This window comes from Berghia stephanieae, chromosome 2, assembly GCF_034508935.2.
Source record: "Berghia stephanieae isolate SIO BIC M18660-M18661 chromosome 2, UCSD_Bste_1.3, whole genome shotgun sequence".
Lineage (NCBI taxonomy): Eukaryota > Metazoa > Mollusca > Gastropoda > Nudibranchia > Aeolidiidae > Berghia > Berghia stephanieae.
In genome coordinates this window covers 4,621,611-4,644,652 of record NC_088361.1, presented here as the reverse complement: position 1 = coordinate 4,644,652, position 23,042 = coordinate 4,621,611, and the positions used below count along the sequence as shown (strand labels likewise).

The following is a 23,042-nucleotide window of genomic DNA, read 5'->3' as shown; positions in this document are numbered from 1 at the left end:
CGTACCCGAAAGCTACTGGGTTCGACTACCCGTCGGGCTGTGTGTCCTTGAGCAAGTCAACTAACCCTAGCTCACTTTGCGGGTTGCACTGCGGCTAACGCCTGACTTATCAAGACTTTCCTTGGAATATATCCTATAGAAAAAAAATTCCCTTAGGGATGAATAAAGGGAATTTATTTCATTTATTATTTTATTACTCGCATTTCTTCTTTATAGACTGAAGGAAGTTGACGAACTCATTTCTTTGGTGTACCACTCTTACCAAAACAATCGCTACAGCTATTGCCATCACCAGTACCACCACCACCACCACCACTACCAAATGTCATTCAAAGATTTATTTCATGCAATTTCCTATATGGAACAAACATTAACAAAACAATAACAAAGAAAATAAATAAATAAATAAATAAATAAATAAATAAATCAATCAATCATTCAATGAATCAATCAATAAAATATATAAGTTAATATATATATATATATATATATATATATAATATATATATATATATATATATATATGAATAAAATAAATAGATAAATAGAAAAATAAATAGGGAACACAACCATCCCAACCCAATCAGCGCCATCATCACACCCATCAAAATCACCACCACCATCCCTCTTATTTCCAATTCAAGCACCAGCTCCAGTGTAACCCCAACTAAATAACCCCAACAAGACCAAATCAGCCTCATCACCTCAATCACCACCATCACCACCACCACTACAACTGCTATCTCCATCAGAAGCACTAATATTATAACGTCATAATCTCACCACCACCACCGCCACCACCACTACTACTGCTATCTCCACCAGAAGCACTAATATTATAACGTCATAATCTCACGACCACCACCGCCACCAGAACCACTGCTATCTCCACCAGAAGCACTAATATAACCTCATTATCTCACCACCATCACCACCACCACTACAACTGCTATCTCCATCAGAAGCACTAATATTTTAACGTCATAATCTCACCACCACAACCGCCACCACCACTACAACTGCTATCTCCATCAGAAGCACTAATATTATAACGTCATAATCTCACCACCACCACCGCCACCACCACTACAACTGCTATCTCCATCAGAAGCACTAATATTATAACGTCATAATCTCACGACCACCACCGCCACCAGCACCACTGGTATCTCCACCAGAAGCACTAATATAACCTCATTATCTCACCACCATCACCACCACCACCACTACAACTGCTATCTCCACCACAAGCACTAATATCATAACCTCACAATCTCACCACCACCACCACCACCACCACTACTACTGCTATCTCCACCAGAAGCACTATCATTATAATCTCATTATCTCCGCCATTAACACCATCACTACTACCATGCACTAGTATTAGAGTCCCCATGGCTACCATCATCACCACCACCACCACCCAAATCTATAGAATCGTATAAATTGGGATTTATGAGGCATTAAAACAAAAACAAAATTCTTCTGCATTGAATTATCAGCAGCTGCCGATGATTACATTATGCGTGTAATTGATCAGTTGAACATTAACCATTCGTAGGCTCAATCACAATGTATAACAAATGACATTTTGATTTGGCTAGCACTATTTTAGCATAAAGGTCAAACTTGGATACAACGTGGGTACCAACACTTTCAAAGACCTGTTATATAATTTTAAAAAAGAGCTTTATATAGCGCAATATCCACTAAATGTGCTCAAAGCGCTTTACAAGGGGTCCCTGGTCAACAGCAACATTTAACATTTAGGACGGGACATGACGCCTGTTAGGCGATATTATAAGTTTTGGACGAAGACAACGCTGTTAACGGCCAGGTACTCATTTTACACCTGAGTACGGTGAGAGAATGTGAGAAAAGCGCATTTTCCAAGGACTCAACTATGCGCCGAGCGCTAGGCTCGAACCCAGGACCATCCGATCCGAAAGTGAGTGTCGTACCACAAGACCACATAGCCGCATATATCCAAAATGGGAGTATGCAACTATCAGACGCATATTGTCAGAAGTTGAAAAATGAAGAGAGCAAATTAACCCGTTAACTGCCATACTCCGGAAAGACACGTATTTCAAAATTTGACCAGAAAACTCGTCCTTCAAAATTTGAATTTAATATTTAATATCGATAGATTTAAATGACCCTCGTCTCGCAGAAACTCTATCCTACTGACATAAAGCAATAATAATATAGTCACCCTTTCAAAAACAACTTCATGTATTCAATGGATACAGCATTGAGTGGATTTTGATAATATATATATATATATATATATATATATATATATATATATATATATATATATATATATATATATATATATATATTATAACCCCACGATGTTTTTCCCCTGTGATAGATGCGATTTATTTCGTGTATTGTGACGACTGGGGTGTATAAGCTTTTAAGTAAAAGATTTAAGAGTGTACTTTTAAAAAAAAAAATAGGTTGACAAGCTATGGGCTATGTTCACATTTGATGAGAAAAACCTACAGATCGGGGATTTATAACATTTCCCTTTATAACCGAGATCATATCGTCGCCAGGCAAAGCTATCACAGATCAATCTAAAGTTTACTGAGCTCAGGCCATTGTATATGGGCCATCCAGTTTCATACTGCTTACTGTTTGAGATAATTGAGGTGTGCTGTGCTCTATGCCCATGCGAAATAAGTGCGTTTTCCAGTCACTCATGACCTCGCATTTTATGGGTGCAAGGAAAAAAAGATATCGATTAACTTTAATATTTGGAATGTGTTTTCCGTGGGAAACGGTTCAGATTTTGCATTTATTCAAAAGTGGGAAATCTTTGAATGAATCATCATCGCCATTCTACTCCTTTTCCTCCTCCTCCTCCACCACCTCATCATCATCATCATCATCATGATCATTATCATCATCATCATCATCATCATCATCTTCATCAGCATCATCATCTTCAACATCAACCACCACTCTCACCACCACTGCCATCACCTCATCCTAAACCACCACCCCCCACCACCACCACCATCATCATCATCATCATCATCATCATCATCATCATCATCATCATCATCATCATCATCCTCCCCAGCATCAACACTGTACAAACAAACAAACAAACAACAAAATGATATAATATTATACTATTTATCACACCACCATCTTCAAAACGATCAATTTCATAATCCTTTTGTTTTTCTCGCGTGACAATGAAGACAAAGTTATTATGGGTTAAAATAAACATAAAAAAGACCACCCAAAGCTCAATTCTATATAATTTAATACGATCCTCTTCAAGGATTAACCTATTCATGAATGTTTGTTTTCTCTCAAGAAAAAGAGCAGAAGTTATCAATTCTCAATGTGCACATGTGCAAACAAAGTAATGTTTGCTTTAAGCATATTTACTTTTTGTATTGATTCATCTTTAAGTTGATCGCATTCTTAATTTTCATGCACGATCTAAAGGAATAGTATAACTACGAGAATATAACACAATAATTGGAAGTTCAGTAAAATGTTTACCAGCTCTCACTGCTAAAATATTAACTGATATAATGTAACCAAAACACAACTGTGAGTGTGCAGAAAATCTGTCATTAAGTCTAAGTAATAATGTAGTAATATCATGTTTTTAAAATTCAAAGTTGCGAGAAGTAATTTTTCGCCATGGATTTATTTTTGTTTTGGTTGCATTAAACTCCTTTTTCTTTTTGTTAAGCTGTACTTTTAAATATTGATGTCAAATGTCAGTGGGAAACTTTGATTTTGGTCTTTTATTCATTTGATTTTCCACAGGCACATTTAACTGTTCTTCTGGAAAAAACAAACAAACTGATCGGTTATCAAGAACAAGCCATTTGTTTTTCACGTGAGACATAGCTACGTTGAGCTTGTTACTTATGTTCCCGAATAGACCTCCTCCTCGTACTGGTTCAAAGAATGTCATAAGATACATCCAATCAAAATATCTTGTGATTACACGTAAAAAGGCAAACTGTGCAACACGATTTTTTTTCTATTTGGAAGGATGTTTGCTGTTCTTGTTGCTGGTTTTAGCAATGACCGCTGTTTTGACTTTGTTAATCTCCAGAAAATGTAATTCTCCGAACTTTGTTTTAGATGTTAGATATACAAGAAGATGGGAGTACGTTTTGGATGACACAGATAATGAAATTTATTTGCGATGGTTACAACTTATTAAAATGTCGACGAAACCCAAAATAAATTCTTGAAAAATCTAGCATTGTGTTTATCGTCCTGTTCTTTAAAGATTAGCGCAAAAGGCTAAATCAATAAGCTCCGAATCAAACTGAAATACAAACAACGAAATTTTAGAAAGAGACATGTTCCCAGTGAACTTTATTTGTGGACGAGGAATGTGTATCCACATTTTCGAAATGTCTTACTTGTAAATAAATAAATGGATGCTTTTTTATTTTCCCATTTGCGGTCATTCCGTTTTAGAATTTAGGCAGATTCCCAATGCTCATGGGTGTGCTCTCTTTTATATTAAGACTGAAGTTCTGCCTCCTCTTCACTATTTGCTGAACCCACCAATGCTGTCAAATTTGACATAATTTACCGTAACAGTAGAGGAATCAAGAGAAAGTGTGTGTGTGTGTGTGTGTGTGTATGTGTGTGTGTGTGTGAGAGAGAGAGAGATAGAGATAGATAGATAGATAGATAGATAGAGAGAGAGAGATAGATAGAGATAAAGCAATGGTATATTATTATTACTATTATTATTATTATTATTATTATTATTATTATTATTATTATTATTATTATTATTATTATTATTATTATTACTATTATCATCATCATTATTATTATTTTAAAGGGTTTTACGGCGCTTGCGACGCAGTTAGGTCATATCACCACCTGTGTATTATTTTGATATTCATAAAGTAAGGAGCTGAACTAGTGTAAGCGATACTAAGCTGCAAAAAGCTGTGGAATGTAAAAAGTAATTAAGAACAATGTATATAACAGCTTCGAAAAAAAACAAACAAATGCCAATCTGGGACGTTTCGGGCTCAAAACCTTTCTTCAGCCAATAACAAAAACAATAAAAACATCAAAACATCATTTAAAATCCAGACAGACGGCGGAGAAATATTTGACACGGCTATTATGACTATTGAATTGCCACTGAGTTCATTATTCCAATTATTATTTTTTAAAAATATTTAAATATTGATTTAATATTTGTTTTAATGTGCTTAGTTCACTTTGCAATCTTTTAAAATCGGAAATATCTAAGGGACAGATCTTTTATGAATATTTATTTTCATGGACCAAATGCAAAATTTAACGTCCGTTTCTCTCTCTCTCTCTCTCTCTCTCTCTCTCTCTCTCTCTCTCTCTCTCTCTCTCTCTCTCTCTCTATCTCTCTCCCTGCCCCCCCCCCCCAAACACACACACAAAACAAACAAAAAACAACAACAACAAAAAAAACCCCAATTAAATTAGCCTATTGAGGTCGGATAAAGCAATTAAGACCTCCAACTTCCCAAAGCCGTGGAAGATATTTCTTAATTTGTATTCGATAAGAGGATCTCATACCGCGCGAAGTAACTCTTGATATAAAAATAGTCAGTTTTGTCGTTAAGAGTTATGATTCTTGAAAATGCAACATATTAAAAAAAAATAGTAAGATCATGTGATTTTTAGTCTATTCAGGAAAATACTTTTTTAAATACTGGTTTTAAAATTTGTTTTAAATAATGTGTTATGAATACATTTCTATATTTATTGACATGGCTCATACAGTTTTCCCCCTACCTCCCCTCGACATTAGGAGCCATTTTTCTACATTAAAATAAGCTGAGTTCAATCATCATAAATATCTCAAAATTTGAATTTGCAATCCAACAGTGATATTGGCTTAACTGGGGCACCCGAGACTAAAATGAAAATAAGGAGACATGAAACTTAGGGAAATGTGGATGTTCAATGTTAAGTCGGTAACCATGGCATTTGTGTACTGATGGTATGTGTTTAAATAAAATACACCATTTCTTCTCGCTATATCAATCGTACAAATACACACAAAAAATATAGTCTTGAGAGAATTGAGTGAGAAGAAATCACCCAACTGGTTATTGAAAGCTGCAAAAATCCGAGCCAAATTTCAATTGTACATAAATAAACATTATGAGCGAAAATGGTGTTCACTGACATGACACGACCTGGCATAGATACACATCTTCTGCTTTAACTCACTCAACCCTAACACCGACTATATCAGGGGTTGCTTTTACCTCATGCCTATTTATTACATTTTTCTGAGACAAATTATAGGTGTAGTATCAAAGATAATGTTTTTAATTTTTACATGTTGATGGTAGACGAATAAAAATATCTATATTCACACGCTCATTTTTCATACCTTTTTTTTTTTAAATTTTGAAAACAAACAAAAATCTCTAGGACTGAGTGAGTTAAAAACCCTATTACAACTTCAGAAGTTTCGAGTCTCTATGGATAGTATGCAGATGACGTCACTCAGGCCTTTGTTATTGTTTTTGCCATCCGCGTTTGTGAGTTGTTCTCACTAAACTGTATTAACCAGACTATAAAAGTTCATGGTTACACAGAGTTTGTGTGTTGGTCCGTTATACTTCCGGATGGCAATGTTGTGAACTCCTTGGCCAAGCGCATTCTATCTATATATCGCTGTCTCCGAGGGCACTATCTCACTATCTCATGCACCTTCATTCGAAATCTTGACGAGTATTGACTTCATGGTGTTAAAAAGAAAAAAAATAAGCATGATTTAATTAATTATTTATTTAGAATGCCGCGGGCGGAATAGAGTTATATAATTAGTATGTGCTTATTTTTTCTATCAGCAAATCTCATCTTATGCTGACTGCAGCGTAATGCGAGAAAATCGGATGAGCATTTAGATTGTTACGAGATAAGTATGCCAATGCCTGAGAGCGACGATAGCGTGAGAAGTAAGAACGACTTATTTATAGCCTAATTGGATGTTACATGGAGATTCTAGTATTCAATTCAATCAATAACATCATGCATGTCGGGTTGGTTGAGTAAACAATCAAACAGTTTCTGCATGATTGTAGAATTAACCAGTTAACTGACGTACTCTGGAAAGACGCGTGCTTAAAAATTTGACCAAAAAGTCGTCCTTCAAATAACGATCGATTTAAATGACTCTCATATTGGCAAAAAGTTTCAAACCTGGGATTTTGCGAGTTCCCAGGTTTGAGAGTTTTTGCCAAGATGAGGATTATTTAAATCAGTCGATTTTTAAAGGACGGGTTTTCTGGCCACATTTTAAACACGCGTCTTTCCAGAGTACGACAGTTGACTGGTTTAGGAAGACTTATAAAAGAACGCAGGATATTTGACGTTTGTAAGAAAAAAAGAAAAAGAAAAATGAATACTTGAATGATTTCGATCTCGCCCTGGGATTGAATAACAGTCGTGAATCTTTTCTTATTCTCCAGTACTGCAGTTCATCTTACTGTTTCTTTATCATCTATATTTTTAACAAGTGCGTTTTTCTTCCTCTCATTTAAAATAAAATAGGCATCTGTTATGCAGATGTGTAGATATGGCGAGTTTTCATGACATAAGCAGGCTCAGTGTATTCCCTTTGCAATCCTTGTGCAACCAACTATTTATTCAATTCATTACAAGTCACCTGATTGTCGTCCGTTTTACAACAACATTCTAACAATATATTCGTTACTCCGGCAGCCAATATTCAAACCTCAGTCGAGTGGTATTATATAATAATAATAATGATAATAATAATAATAATAATAATAATAATAATAATAATATAATAATAATAATAATAATAATAATAATAATAATAATAATAATAATAATAATAATAATAATAATACATCTTTATTGTCCTAAAAAAAAGTGGCAATTTGTCATTTGGTTACACATTTATAACAATACAATATAATGACATAGACCCACTTACACATATGCATAATAGTAACATTGTAGTCATCGTCACCATCATCGGCATCATCATCATCATCACCATCATCGGCATCATCATCATCATCATCACAACAACCGTCCTAATATTTCCGTTACAATCCTTCACTGTCATCATTCCCCTATAACATATGTGCAACTTACATATTAAAAAAAAACAACGCTGGGACCCAATTACAGTCAGCAACCCAGTCCCTAAACACTCTCATCATCGTTTGAATTTATTTTGTTACAAGTTGAGACCCTATGTCACTGGTTTACCAACAAAACCTCATTGTATTCCTTTCCTTTTGAAGTAGTAGTTGTATTTTATCCCATTTCTCTAGCAGACAGCGTAAATTAAAATTGCCTGACACTGGATATGATGCTAACCAGACGCACAATGCTCTCTGTCAGATCTAAATAAGATCCAGCAACCCATCAACTACCAAGTTGATCAGGGAACTGTAATTATATATCTCGACAAAATTTGACCTCGTACCTTGCGGGTCCATATTATAAAGTCTAGATTTAACGCTAATGGCCATTGTGTTGATTGGCTTACCAAATCTGCCGTTTTATTAAAGAACACAGTATGTGCTATTTGGTTAACATTGCATATACTGTAATTTTAAAAACAACGGCAGCAATGTCTACAATTTAAAGATTTATGTGAAATGTGTTGTTGTTTCTGATTATTCTCTCTCCCATGAAAACGACTGTCACATGATTGTTAGACGTAAATATGTAATGATATTGCGGCTCTGATAGTTTATATTCAGATGGATGTTTAAAAAAAATCATATTATAATGTTCCTTTCTGATGACTCATAAATAATAATAATAATAATAATAATAATAATAATAATAATAATAATAATAATAATAATAATAATAATAATAATAAATATATAATATAAATGCTACGATTTCTATAGCGCCCCTTTCCACCAAAAATGCTCGGAAGCGTTTAAACATAAAATATGCACATGCGACCATAATATGTAGCATTCAATAAAATCACTCACAGAAAACGGAAAGGATGTATCATATTTTCAAAGAGGCTTTAAAGAAAGACAGCGAATTACGGTGTCTGGTGTCTGCTTTATTGTTTGTTACTATAAAGATGAAATATAGTGAAAGAGAACGTCAGCCATAAAGTCATCGATAAAATGCTAGAGAAATAATATAAGAAACATTTTAGTCAATAATGTAATAAGAAAGAAAAAAAAAACAAAAAACAAAACAAAAACAAAACAAAACAAAAAAGCAAAACAAAAACAAAACAAAACGACAAACAAACAATCAAACAAAAGAATCAGAATGTCCAAAAATTAAATGGTTTATTGACATTTGACTGAAGAAAAAATTATTAATAATGGACAAAAGTACTTTTTAAACCAAGGAGCGAGCAAATCACAGGAGATACAAAAACAAAGTTTTAGAATTTAAAGAATGCAGTTTCTTGATTATTTCAAGTTTGCACTGATTTGTCGCAAAGAAAAAAAAAAACACATCAAGTGAGCTTTTATATAGCGCAATAAATATCCAATAAAACTCTTTGCAAGAGGTCACCCACAATTATGTCGGTCAAGACGATGCCTATGATACCCCATTCCCACTTTATTTCAAGAAAGATATTGGTGTTGCCGGTCAGAGACTCATTTTACACCCGAATATTTTGAGAGATGTGAGTTAAGAGGCATTTCCAAGGACTCAACTTTGTGTCGCCCTACAGCGGCGGGACTCGAGCCTGGGACGTGCGCTGTCGTACACTGATGAAAAAAAACAACAACACATTTTAAAACATTCTGGCCAGAAAAGTCGTCCTTCAAATATCGATAAATTAACATGACCCTCATCTTGTCAAACATTCTTAAACAAGGCTAAAAAAACAACAAAACAAAACAAAAACAAAACGAAACGAAAGAAAAAAAAAAAAAAAAAAGAAAACCGAGTTTAATCGAGTTCAAGGACGAATTTTCTGGCCATGATCTTTAAAACGTGTTTTTTTTTTGGAGAGTACGACAGTGTAGGTTTCAAGCTGAGTGTCAGTGTCACAGCTCAAGACCAAAAAGCTTCACAGACTATTAAATTCAAATACTCTACAAACTGCTGTTTATCTATCCAGTGTTTCAGTTTTATGGCATTAAATGCCAACTCATTTCCTCTGTCACAACATCTCTTTTCCCATTGAAGTCGTTAGCACCACAGATTCAATCCCACGGGCAAGGAGACAATGGTGGCCCAGGCATTTTGAGCTTGACCCATGCGTACAATATCTTACTTGACTCAGGTGTACTACTGGTTAAATTGCTTCTGGCTGTTTGTTAAGCGCGGGCACATAAAGGTCAACTAACTGTACGGACAAGAGGGCTTTTTATAAATGATTTACAGAGAGATGAGTGAAGAATTCTGAAAGGCCGAACAAGCACAATGAATGCATTTACACACGTTTAAATTATCTTTTATTTTTTGGTCTTGTTTAACCACCTGCAATACCAGGCACATGTCTGGTATTAAAAACCCAACAGACAGGGCAACGACAAAAAAAAACAAAAAAAAAAAAAAAAAAAAAAAAAAAACAAAAAAAAAAGCAAAAACAAAACTTTAAAAAACAACAAAAAACAAAAACAGATAAAATACAAACGAACAAACAGACTAAATAAACTCACTTATCCTCTCGGTGTTTCAGTTGCACATAAGGCCGACACAGTAGATCTCCAACCTAATAGGAGCCCGGGCTCCAGCCCAGAGCCCGTTTTCACGTACGCTGACTAGATTGACTTTTTTTTTACCAGTCTAGTAAATGACTATCTAGCTAGTCTTAAGCCTGAGCAAAGTAAGTAACTAAAAAAAAATCGAATTTCATGAACGCTTTCTAGTCTCTGACTAGCTGATCTCTTGCGTAGAATTGGGGGTAGTAAGGACGGTGACTAATTTGGCTATTTTGTGCTGGTAACATCACGATCTTTAGTACACGATGGCGGGTAAGATACCAGCCTTCATACTTTCAACGTAAACGATTTCCAAAGAAGAAATTAGCAACACATCAGATATAGATAATATTTCGTTCCTTTTCGTATTTTAACTTACTTTTGCCATTATGAATCAAATCACGTGATATAGACTGATAGACTCTATATTTAGGCCAATGAATGTTTCATTGACACTCAAACAAATTGAACCACAACCCCCCCCCCCCCCCCCCCCTCCCCCCCTCCCCCCCAAAAAAACAAACAAACAAAAGAGAAAGTGTGTTCAGACAAATCACATTATTTCAGTCAGTTACAATGCCAGCTTTTGTCTCCACTATATTATTATCAAATCATTTTTTGGGTGTTCTTTGTTCGGTTTCGCGTCTCCGTTAAATCGCAACTCGCGAGTCGATTGGATTCAGTTTTTTTTTTTAGTTTTTACTCCCAAAAATGTGTACTTTCGACGATCTGCATTTATCTTATAGTTTTTAAAAGCCAGTGTCAATAGCAACAGGACACTTTTTGCCTCTGTCATTCGTAACCGACCTATTTTCCTTCCTAACCGAAACTCTCTCAATATAAAAATAGCTGCTGTCTTGTCGACGCTATGGTGTATCCTTGTAACTAGTATCAGACTAAAGTTGAAGTCCTGCCTCAGCAAATGACTAAAACTTGGCCAAACTTAGTCTGAAGGTGACGTGATTTTAGTCTAGCACTTGCTTAGTCAACTCACGTGAAATCCGATTTTTTCAAGTCATTGACTAAAGTCAGAGACTGAGCGCTAGTCCACGTTTATGAAAACGGGCCCTGGTATACCCTCCGGATCAAAAAATGCAGGCAAGCAGCCACATCACGACAAGGAATTGGGGCATGTGGAGGAAACAAAATAAAACAAAACAAAAAATAAACTAAAAACAAAATCAAACTGAGAGCGTGATATTGACAAAAACCCAAAGGTTAAGGATGGATGTATGTTTGCTTTTTATATTTTTCAAACAAAGGTTGGAACATTTGACGATAACTAAATTGTTAATGACATAATTAGGACGTTGCACAGTTATTTAAATCTTTTAGTCATCTATTATAAAACATGTTTCTAGGCATATCTCAATGCCCTTTATCTTGTTTCATCATCAAAGCGAGTTAATCAAGGGAAATATTGATTACAATTAAAGAATAACATTGATTGATCTTCTCTACGTCTTTGTTTTCAAGTATAAATATATACATATAATATATCTCTTTATGCTTTTTGCACAAGCAAAGTACTTTATTGATTTCGAAAATAATGATAGTCACCCAATTCATAGCCACAAAATAGGTTGAACAGAGGTAACCACATATACATGCAAATCTTAACTTAATGGACACAATCAAAGCTATTATACCCGTAATGCAAAAATAAACGTTCTAGTAGCATTTTTGAGATTCAGAAGAAAAAAAATTCGGTGCTAACAAAGTAAAATGTACTCCGGAAGAACTGTCCAGGGACGATTATATTTAAACCACGCTAATTTTTGTTCGTTCGTTTATTTAAAGGGTTTTACGGCGCTTGCAACACATTTAGGTCATGTCAGCGCCAGTAAAAAGGAAGAAAATTGGAAAGTAAAAACATTCCAGATGTATAAATTAAAAGGACTTAATGAAAAAAGTAAGACAAAGGGGAATGGTTATCGCCATTTTGACGGCTTGATAAAGTATTTAAAATGTAACAAATTCCACAAATAGTTTTTGTCTCTGCGAGAAATCAATACAGATGTATCGTATCATGTTAACCAGTTAACTGTCGTACTCTGGGGACACACACACACACACACACACACACACACACATATATATATATATATGTATATATATATATATATATATATATATATATATATATATATATATTATATTGCTCTTTCAATCTCCTTCACTTTCTCTCAAGCTTACAATCATCTTTCTTTTCAACAAATATACGGGCATACTCACTCACTCACTCACTCACACACCCACATACACGCACAAACAACACAGCCCCATTTCAAAGGTCTTTTGACATAGTTATAAACCCATTTCGATGATTTCATACGCACACACATATCCATACACACTTGCGCGAAATCATACATACACTTATTCACAACCACGTGGTCTATACAAAATGCAATTCAAGAACAAACTTAAACAATTAATATGTTCTTACGGATGACAGCTGCTGTAAACATTGTGTGTGTGTCTTGTGCGTCTCGATAGAGTATCTAATTACATAAATTGGTTTGAAGACAAAGTAAGAATGTTGTAATTACTCATTCTACTTATCCTCCGCTCTGGACAAAAGTGTTATCATATCATGAGTGTCCGGTGATAAAAAAACAACAACATTATATTAAATTATTCAAGGAATCAATAATAAACATTTTCAATGTATACATAGTATGCAGATGACGTCACTCAGGCCTTTGTTACTGTTTTTGCCATCCGCGTTTGTGAGTTGTTCTCACTAAACTGTAATAACCAGACTATAAAAGTTCATGGTTACACAGAGTTTGTGTGTTGGTCCGTTATACTTCCGGATAGCAATGTTGTGAATTCCTTGGCCAAGCGCATTCAATGTATACATAATGAAAACAACTCAATGAAGAAACCAGTGTAACATCACTGGCAAAGCTATCAATCATCATAAAAAGCGCAAGACAGAGGCAATTGGAGAATTTTCATCACGAGAATAAAAGGAACGGCCAAATATCAACTGCGAAGTCGGATGACATCGAAAGCGGAAGTCCAAGTCAGGATCGGTGTGTCTTTTTTACGAAACCCGCCGAAACCCGCCGAAACCTGCCGAAACACACCGAAACCCGACGAAACACACCGAAACCCGACGAAACCCGACAAAACCCGACAAAGTTATGAGAAGTAAGTAGCAGTGGGGAGTGAAACTGAGACTCAGGGAAGTGTACACATTTGGGGAGTGAACCTGGGACTGGGTTTCGGCGGGTTTCGGCGGTTTCGGCGGTTTCGTAAAAAAGACAACCCGTCAAGATAATGAAACATTCCAAAGTTCTTATTGTCACAAAAAATGCATTTTTACATTAATCACAATTGTAAAATTAAAAAAAATCTCAATACATGGATATGTTATTTATATGAATGCTATTTACATAACTTCGATAATTTTATCTATGCATGAAGTTTCGCAGAACCATTTAAAAATTTTAAAAACATATTAGCTCTTAAACGATACTATACGATACGATGTATTAAACGGATATTCGCCCAAAATAAGGAAAGACCATCTTGTACTTATTTTCGAGCATGGCAACCCATAATATTGTAATGGTATTATTTCCGTAATGGAAATGCTTGCAAAATATTCTCCATTTTAATGATGCTGAAACAAGTCTATATCAATGTCCGGTTTTCACACCTGAAAATGTTACATGAACGTAAGACAAGATCGAATTCAATGGAGTACAGTACAAAAACGATATCTAGCGAAAATTTAAGCAGATTATTATCAAATTTGTTACAAGGTATTCGTGGATTAAAAGAATCCTTCAGAAACACTCTAGGTCATTATTGCTATCACATCATATCACAATTGTTAAGGATTACACAGAGACACCGCCTTTTAATACAATTGCTGTGCGAAATATTTAATACATGATATTATAACATTAAAATAAATAAATGGATGCGATAATTTAACTTATCAAAGTTCCCACATGAATGATAACGCTACGATTGCATGTTAATAAAATACTCTTTCATAATTTGCAAAATATATAATGTCATGTAATACGAAATAAATTCGAATAAAATAATAAATACATTATAGACATAATGTATGGAGGAGAAAAATTAGGTTAATAAAAAGTAAACAGAATAAGAAAATTAATTGTAAAGCAAATTAGCATATTATTAAAAAATCCATCACATTCACAATTCATAATTTGAATACTGGTTCTATTATGTGCCCTTTTAAATCACTGATAAGCTCACGACTTGTGTTTCAAATATAATATTGAAGTCTTTATGAACGTTTGCATAGTATCTAATTATAAATATTTTAAATCCATACTAAATTGTAACGCTTTAGATTAAAAGAATAAAGAAATGTTGATACTGAATGTTCACTCTAATATCTCGCCTGTATGCTCATCTTTCGAGTGTTCTTTCAGGATCGAGACATATATACTTTCGTTCCCTTTATTAAGTAAGTAGGTAGAAAAGTAAATGAGCACGTTGGTAAATATGAAAGTGAGTAAGAACAAAAGAAATGATTCCCACATTTGTACTTTAACTGGCAATTCAATTTGCTAAAAACTAGAGTCTAGATCATTAGAGAAAGGATTTTGCATTTATAGTTAGGTTTCGATGAAGTAAATAATTTTCAGCTCATGCTGTACTCTAATATATCGCCCGGTTGCTTATCTTTCGAGTATTCTTTCAGGATCGAGACATATATACTTTCGTTCCCTAGATTATTTCAATATCATATTTTCTCATATTCAGAGACAACAAATAAAACAACAGTCTAGCGCATCATTTCCATTCTGCATTTCAAATACAAGGCGTCTTATGGATACATTTTGAGTCTCAAGATCATTTTATGTTTATATTTCAATTTTTAAAAGGCGTTTAGATCTAATTTAGAGGGCGTATATGTCTATTCAAATAAAAGATTACATCTAAACTAAACTGGACAAAGAAATCATCAATATTCAGCATGGAAAAAGCGGCCGTGTAAAGAATAAGGAATGTTAGTAGGTGTCTGGGCCTCGTTTATCAAAGTCAATGTCTTTGCATTTAACATAACAAGGTACGTCTTGCGCTCAAATCCACGTAAAACCGGAACTAGCAATATCCCGTCATCCTCCTCCAAAGCCTGAGGGGTTGGCACGAACCAAGGTTCCACTGGATACGATCCCGGTACTCTCCATATTTTGTCACCTTTCCCATCGTGGCACAAATCTTTCTTGACTATAGCCACATTGTTAAGTGTAACATTGTCTGTCTTCAAAACAATACCATAGACGTAACAATAATGTTTGGAACGATATTTTTCGTTGATGACTGGCATATCTAAGTAAGAAGCTATACCAGGATCCGGGTCCTTTCCGATATTCTCAATGACCGCCGTATTGTTGTTGAGGTCAATTCTTATACGTTTCAATCTAGCATGGGCATCAAAATGATTTCTTTTGACAGGATCTCTTAAAGTTGCAAGTTCCAAATGTCGGACGAATTCTGGAGACGGGTATGATGATATATCCATGATAATTGTATTATTTATTTCGTCATAAGCATTCACGTGGTGCATGGTAAATACGCTTGGTATTTTGATAGCCTTGACCTTACCAGACTTTAATCCGACCACATACAAGGTGGCTGGTTGTTCCGGGTACCATTTCACACAGGCAAACGGTTGTGCTTTTGCAGCCATACACGAAATGCTTACGTAGAATGGACTAGCAAGAATGATCGCCTTTGTCTGAGTGACCGAGAATGAATGCATGTACGGAATTTGATCGACATACCAAGAAGCAATGACTTTCCGACGCTTTAGAGATTTAATACGAATCAGGTTCATCATGCTGCTTTGCCAAGGGAATACTGCAACACTTGACAAGAATGTAAGATGGTTATTTGTGCCAGGCTCGGGCAAAGGGTGAGCTGAAGACAGGAGATTTAAAAATCCGAGACGTTGTCCAGTCGATCCTGTTGTCACTGCTTTATTCTTTATTACTGGTTCCAGCCTCTTTTTAGTCGACAATTTGTCGATATTTATCTTATAAATGATCCAAAAGTCACTAAGTGCGGCATATTGTCGTTTATTGTTCTTAGGATGGCGGACTTCGTAAACATTGATATTCATGTTGTCAATGCCTCGGATCAGACATTTAAACATATCAAAATATCCGAATGGAGGAGATACAGATTGGAATAGGAGATAAGGAGCGATGGTATCATCTCGACACGACTCCAAGTAGAAATTAGACCTGAGAAAACGAGTTGAGAATAAAACCGTCCCATTGCCCAAAAACTTCCAACTGGCCAGTTTCGCGAAACCGTCAAAGGTGTGTGTGAAAGTCCGAGAACCTTTCTCGAACATTCCAAGGCCATTTCGTACCTGAAAACAAAATAAATAGATAATATTTTGCTTCTGACAAGACATAAGATCATTAGTATAAAATATGCCGTTTTGTGGCATGGCAGCGGCTTGTGACCTGTAGGTCCTTGGTTTGAGTCACGCCGTGGGCAATGCAAAATTGGGTTCTTGGAAAATGCTCTTGACTCACATTTTCTCACTTTACTCAAGTGAAAAATGAACACCTGTCTGGGAACGACGATTTCTCTGTCGAAAAAATATTAATAGCACCCTTACAGGAGTCATATAACATGTGTTGCTGCTAGCTTTGGATCCCCTGATAAGCTTTATGAGCACATTCAACGGGTTTATAAAAGCTCATGTTTTAAAAACAAAAGGTCCTTTGAATGTAGTAAACCGTTCTTTGTGTGGAGTGACGCTGATGTCACGTCACGACAGTCAAACAAGTCTTCGTAGTACCGTTAGGACTCGACACGTCACATTTGAGCAATGAGAAAGAAACGGGGGTGTTACCGGCTGTAATGAGAGAGGTTACATAGTTTTTCATTTCCATGTCTCGTCCAACGTCCAATTTGTAATGTCAGCATGTCCATTTTGACATTGAATGCAACGGGGCGTGAATTATTGTAACTCATTAAACAAACAGGACATAATTTTGGAAAACTCGATAAAAAGTGAAAGCTTGCATTTTATATTTTGGTTTTTGTTTCATTGATAATACACTTACTATACGAGATCTTGTGCTTTGTTCAATTTATGTAATGCAAGGTTACCTCAGATAGCTTAGTACAAGTGTTTCTAAAACGTCTAGTCAAGGTCAAGCACCCCCGGGTCTTCAAGAAGTCTAAGGCTGGTAAAAAGATAATCGTAAGAAATAGAGTCATCAGGCCCATGGAGCGGAGTTTATCCCGGTTCCTATGGCCTAAAATGGACAATGAGAATTGTTTGCTACCTTTCGGATAGCACTTCCAGCCACATCGAACAGGTCCAGCTACCCAATCAGTGCTGGGTAGACAAGTGTGTGTGTGTGTGTGTGTGTGTGTGTGTGTGTGTGTGTGTGTGTGTGTGTGTGGGAGGGGGGGGGGGGGGGGCAGAAAAAAATATCGTCTTCACCCAGGATCGATCTTGGTTCTTTTGTGTGTGAAGCGAGTGCTCTACCTACCGAACTATCTGGACTATCATTAATCGTAAGAAGGCTTTCCAAAAGATATTTTCAGGATGTCCGGTTAGAGTTTAAACCCAAGTTAAAAATACTCCACGATACTATAGGTATCGAATATGACCCATTGGTAGGCCCAGGGTTCGAACTCCGTTCTGTGACGACGCAAAGTTGATTCCTTGGAAAAGGCTCTTTTTCACATTCTGTCACCAAACTCAAGTGTAAAATGAATAACTGGCTATTAAAAGCATTGTCGCCCTAGAAAAATAATTGCAATTTCAGGCGTCATGTCTCGTCCTAAATAATGTTAAATGTTGCAGTTGGATTGAGACCCCTTGTAAAGCGCTTTGAGAACGTTTAGTGGATATTGCTAAATATAAATGCTCAAATCGTCAAGTTTTTTTTTCTTTTCCATCTTCATATTACTCACATAAGGAGCAACTAAAACTAAACTTACCAGGGTTCCATTCAGCCATTCTGGTAACGGGTTGTTGAAATAGACAGGCACATTCCGCATTTGCTTCGTGTTTGTCCGAAAAAAGATGCCAAATCCATCGTCAAGGGTTTTAGCTCCGACTGTTGCGTTGGGGAGGTCAGTATTGTTTGGAAATGAACGGAACGCCTTGACACCAATAGTGCTGAATAGCGCCCATACGAATACAATACACGACAAAAACGAGTCCATCGTAGGTTTGAAGTATTCTGTTTTTAAAAAAAGAAAGAAGAAGAAAATGCGTGAAGGTTTTAACAATCATTTATATATCTAAACGTCTAAGCGTAAAAATTCCCTCTCCGTGTCATTCCTTGTAATTACAGTAATTACTCTACAAATCCGGATGGACCCCTAACAGGACAAAATTAAATATTATTGTTAAATGTACACACACAAGCTCGAACTTGAGGCCAGAGGTATGGTCAATCTCAATTTATCAAATTAATATATAAAGTGTCGCTATTGGTTTTTGGTTGTATATTTTTTTTTTACATTTTTGTGCATTTGCATATGGGTTCAAACCGGGGGTCATGGGGATAACATGTTTCGCTTTGTAAAAAAAAAAAAAAAAAAAAAAAAAAAAAAAGAAAAAAAAAAAAAAAAAAAAAAAAAAAATATATATATATATATATATATATATATATATATATATATATATATATATATATATATATATATATATATTGTGTGTGTGTGTGTGTGTGTATGCATATTGTGTATACATTGTCGCCATAGATTCTCAACTTTGTGTTTATACATTTTTATGCATTCCATGTCTGAAAACGAATTTCCATTTTTTTGATGAATAAAGTATAAAGTATAAAAAGCTTGAATTGAAATAACACAATTGTCTATGAATCAAGGAAAGAAAATGTTATTAATGAGAGTAAATAAAACATTCAGTGTCAATATAAGATAAAATAATCGACATATATTTCAATATAATGATGTTTTAACCCTTTCCTTCAAGCTTTATAAACATGCTTGGACAAAATAAATGAAGAAAAACGACAAATTTAACCGTGTAATCCTTGCTGATAAGGATTCACATAGTCCATATTATAACTGATCAAAAAGAAAATAGCGGTTAACGTTTTATAAGATTTGCCAAACATTGCAGTGGTTTCTGCATAAATGCCCTGTAGTTGGGATGTTAAAGAAACGGGCAGCAGACGGAAGGAGAACTCGGGCATGCTCCGAAGTACACTAAAAGCCGTAGAATTCCATACAGATCTTTGTTCTTATAGATTCGTTCAGTTCGCCCTTTATTTGCTTTATGACAGTGATAACTAAAACTGTCATGATTATTTTTAGTAATATTATAAACATCATCTTTATATTCACTTTCTCCCCTTAGCAGTATATACAGCTTCGAAAAAACCCTATCTTACTATTGCTAATTCTTACCGAAACCTTGCCAATGAGTAATTAACAAATCATATATTGTTTTCTTTTCTTTTCTTTAAGTTTTTTTTTTTTTAAGGAAAACGAAATTTTAATGTACAAAAATGCTTGTGGTATTTGTGTGTAAAACATAACTGGTCATAATAGTCCTATAGGTTAATTAAGCTCATGGAATTCGGGTTTTACGTGTCTGGTAGGTAGGGCGCCTGATCACATGCCACTCAAATACAACCATAGAAATGACGACGACAGGCAGCGATGACGGCGACCATCACTATCACCCCCGCGGCTATGATGAAATAACCACCATCGCCATTAATGTCATCACCACTATTATTACCGCCACCGCCGCAGTCAACATAACTATCACCATCATTATCACCACCATCACTACTAACGACGCCAACAACAATGGCAACATTCGATTTTCACTTTTATTTCACTTAAACGGGGCGTCCTTGAGATAATCAGTCAAGAAGTCAATTTTTATGGAAAATGAGTTTTCATAAAAAATAATTAAATCAAACATTTTTTCTACATATTGATGAAATATTTTAATTGAATTCTACTCCTAAATATTTTATTTTAATTTTCTTATGATGGTAATTTTTATACTTAATATCAACTCTTGTCAACTTTGGAAGCGAATTATCCAAAATTAGAGTTTCACACCCTAGCCCATGCATATGACCATAACTTCATGAAAAATCACCCGATTTGCTTCAAATAAAGATTAAAATGCTAAGGAGACATTGGGCTTTCAAAAGATGAAAAAAAAAAAACGCTAAACAAAAATTTTCACCATGCAACTGATTATGTCAGGGACGCACACCCCCGAACAATAGCAGGTCTGCTGCAAGTGTAATCAGCAACCAGAGTTTAACTATAATATAAAGATCCTAAGCATGTCATGATTTAATCGGATGTAAAAATATAGTCCCTCAGAGTCATGAGGTCTATAGAGCCAAAGTTTATACCGGTTTCTATAGCATGAACGGGACAAAAGCAACTGATTGCTATCCTTTGGATAGGACATTAGTCTATCGCAAAGTACTTTACGCCAGATCTAACAGAACCAGCTGCCAAATCTATGCTGGGTGGACAAGGGAGTCAGAAAAAAAAATCTTGATTGCGCTCGAATCGATCGTGTGAAGCGAGTGCTGTAACAATTGAGCTATGAATAAAAAATGGAGAATTTATTTAGAGCAGATATCAATTTAATTTTGAATTTACGCTTTTACGATGCATCAGAATTGACATTAAATGGCAACTGTACTACGTCCACGGAAAGCTTGACATTAGAACATCTAACATGGACATTAGTAACATCTAACATTGACATTAGTAACATCTAACATTGACATTAGTAACATCTAACATTGACATTAGTAACATCTAACATTGACATTAGTAACATCTAACATTGACATTAGAAAATCTAACATTGACATTAGTAACATCTAACATTGACATTAGTAACATCTAACATTGACATTAGTAACATCTAACATTGACATTAGTAACATCTAACATTGACATTAGTAACATCTAACATTGACATTAGTAACATCTAACATTGACATTAGTAACATCTAACATTGACATTAGTAACATCTAACATTGACATTAGTAACATCTAACATTGACCACTTTCATGACCCACTCAAGACGACAACACCGACGATAACAAAAATATTATGTTATTTCTTACCTTTATTCTATGGCAATACCCTTGATCAAGTGAAAGGTGAATCGTTGATTATACCCAAGAGCGCTCCCCTTTACCTAAATCATACCTCAAATGTTTTCACTATACGCAAATTATACATCCACAGAAAAATAAACTGTTAGGTATCTTTAAAAAGGGTTTTAATCTTTTATCATTCTAGTTTTCATACCACGTCCATTCCGTCGATATAGAACTAATACTGCGTCTCAAAGAAATCCTATCATTAGAGGCACTATGAGTTGAGACATAATATAATTCATAATCCTATGTAATGAGTCGAAGCGTTAAAGCTGTTTTGAGCTCATCTTAAAACGCGCTTTTATAAACGTACAATCCGACTGAATGCATCGCAGTTCGTCTAGACGGAAGACTGCGGAGGACAAAAGAATGAAAAAAGAAAGAAGCAGATGACCTTAATTTCATAACCAGGCTGCAGCACCTGACTCGTTTGACCTCCACCCCGATCCCCACACTCTCCCCCCTCCACATCCTTGGGGACCAGCCCCTCCGCCCATCACTACTTCATTCAAAGCGGCTATCGAAGCCTGTCGCTTTGTGAGAGGGTGACAGCAACTCAAGGTGTTTTTGCAACCTAGTTGGTTAGTCTATTTTGTTCATTTATGGCATAAAACTGACTAAACGAATGATTTAATAAATAAATAAATAAATGAATAAATACATAAATTTTAAAATGGGTAAAAAAAAAACCAAAACAAATAAACAAAAAACGAAACAAAAATTTGCTCATAAGTATTTGAATTTCAGAAAAACAACAACACATTTTTTGAAAAATAATTAAAAAAAAAACCAAAAAAACAAGAAATAAAAAAAAATCAAACGAACAAAATAAAACAAAACAAAACAAACAAACAAAAATCCCATTACAAATAACAAACAAACAAAGAAGAAAAAAACCGCCAAAAACAAAAAAACAAAATCAAAAACAAACAACCAAACAAACCAAAAAAACCCCCAAAAAACCCTCAAAAATCCCACAATACAACACAAAGCAAAACAAAACAAAAATAAAACAACAAAACAAGAAAGAACGAAAAAAAAAAAAAAAACCCAAACAAAACAAACGAAAAAATAAAAAACATAAACAAACAAACAAATATAAATCAAACAGGAATACACCTTCGAGAACTAGGTGGGTTGAGATCTACATACGTGTGCTTATTTCACAATGAATATGATAGTTCAAAATGATA

General features: G+C 35.1%; 2 protein-coding genes across 2 annotated transcripts in view; one reads left to right on the top strand and one right to left on the bottom strand.

The window, feature by feature from the left end:
- Positions 1–4,249, top strand: part of LOC144966690 (uncharacterized) — a 6,907-nt gene extending 2,658 nt beyond the window's left edge. Inside the window, exon 2 of the mRNA XM_078903450.1 lies at positions 3,805–4,249. Within this exon, the coding sequence (XP_078759576.1) occupies positions 3,805–3,888 (84 nt within the window). The 3' untranslated portion in view covers positions 3,889–4,249. The remainder of the gene's footprint in view (positions 1–3,804) is intronic.
- Positions 4,250–14,144: 9,895 nt separating this feature from the next.
- Positions 14,145–22,632, bottom strand: LOC144966689 (retinoid isomerohydrolase-like). Its single transcript, XM_078903449.1, has 3 exons — positions 21,814–22,632; positions 18,663–18,907; positions 14,145–17,067 (listed from the first exon to the last, which is right to left on the bottom strand). Exons 2-3 carry the CDS (start codon positions 18,888–18,890, stop codon positions 15,652–15,654), a joined length of 1,644 nt encoding a protein of 547 aa, XP_078759575.1. The 5' UTR covers positions 18,891–18,907; positions 21,814–22,632; the 3' UTR covers positions 14,145–15,651.
- Positions 22,633–23,042: the final 410 nt, after the last annotated feature.

What these genes read in the sequence shown, in the direction of transcription:
- LOC144966689 (XM_078903449.1), bottom strand. Translation starts at nt 18,890, where the DNA reads ATGGACTCGTTTTTGTCGTGTATTGTATTCGTATGGGCGCTATTCAGC. An exon ending in AATGGCTGAATGGAACCCTG is followed by an intron (nt 17,068 to 18,662) that starts GTAAGTTTAGTT and finishes TTTTGTTTTCAG; the next exon opens with GTACGAAATGGCCTTGGAAT.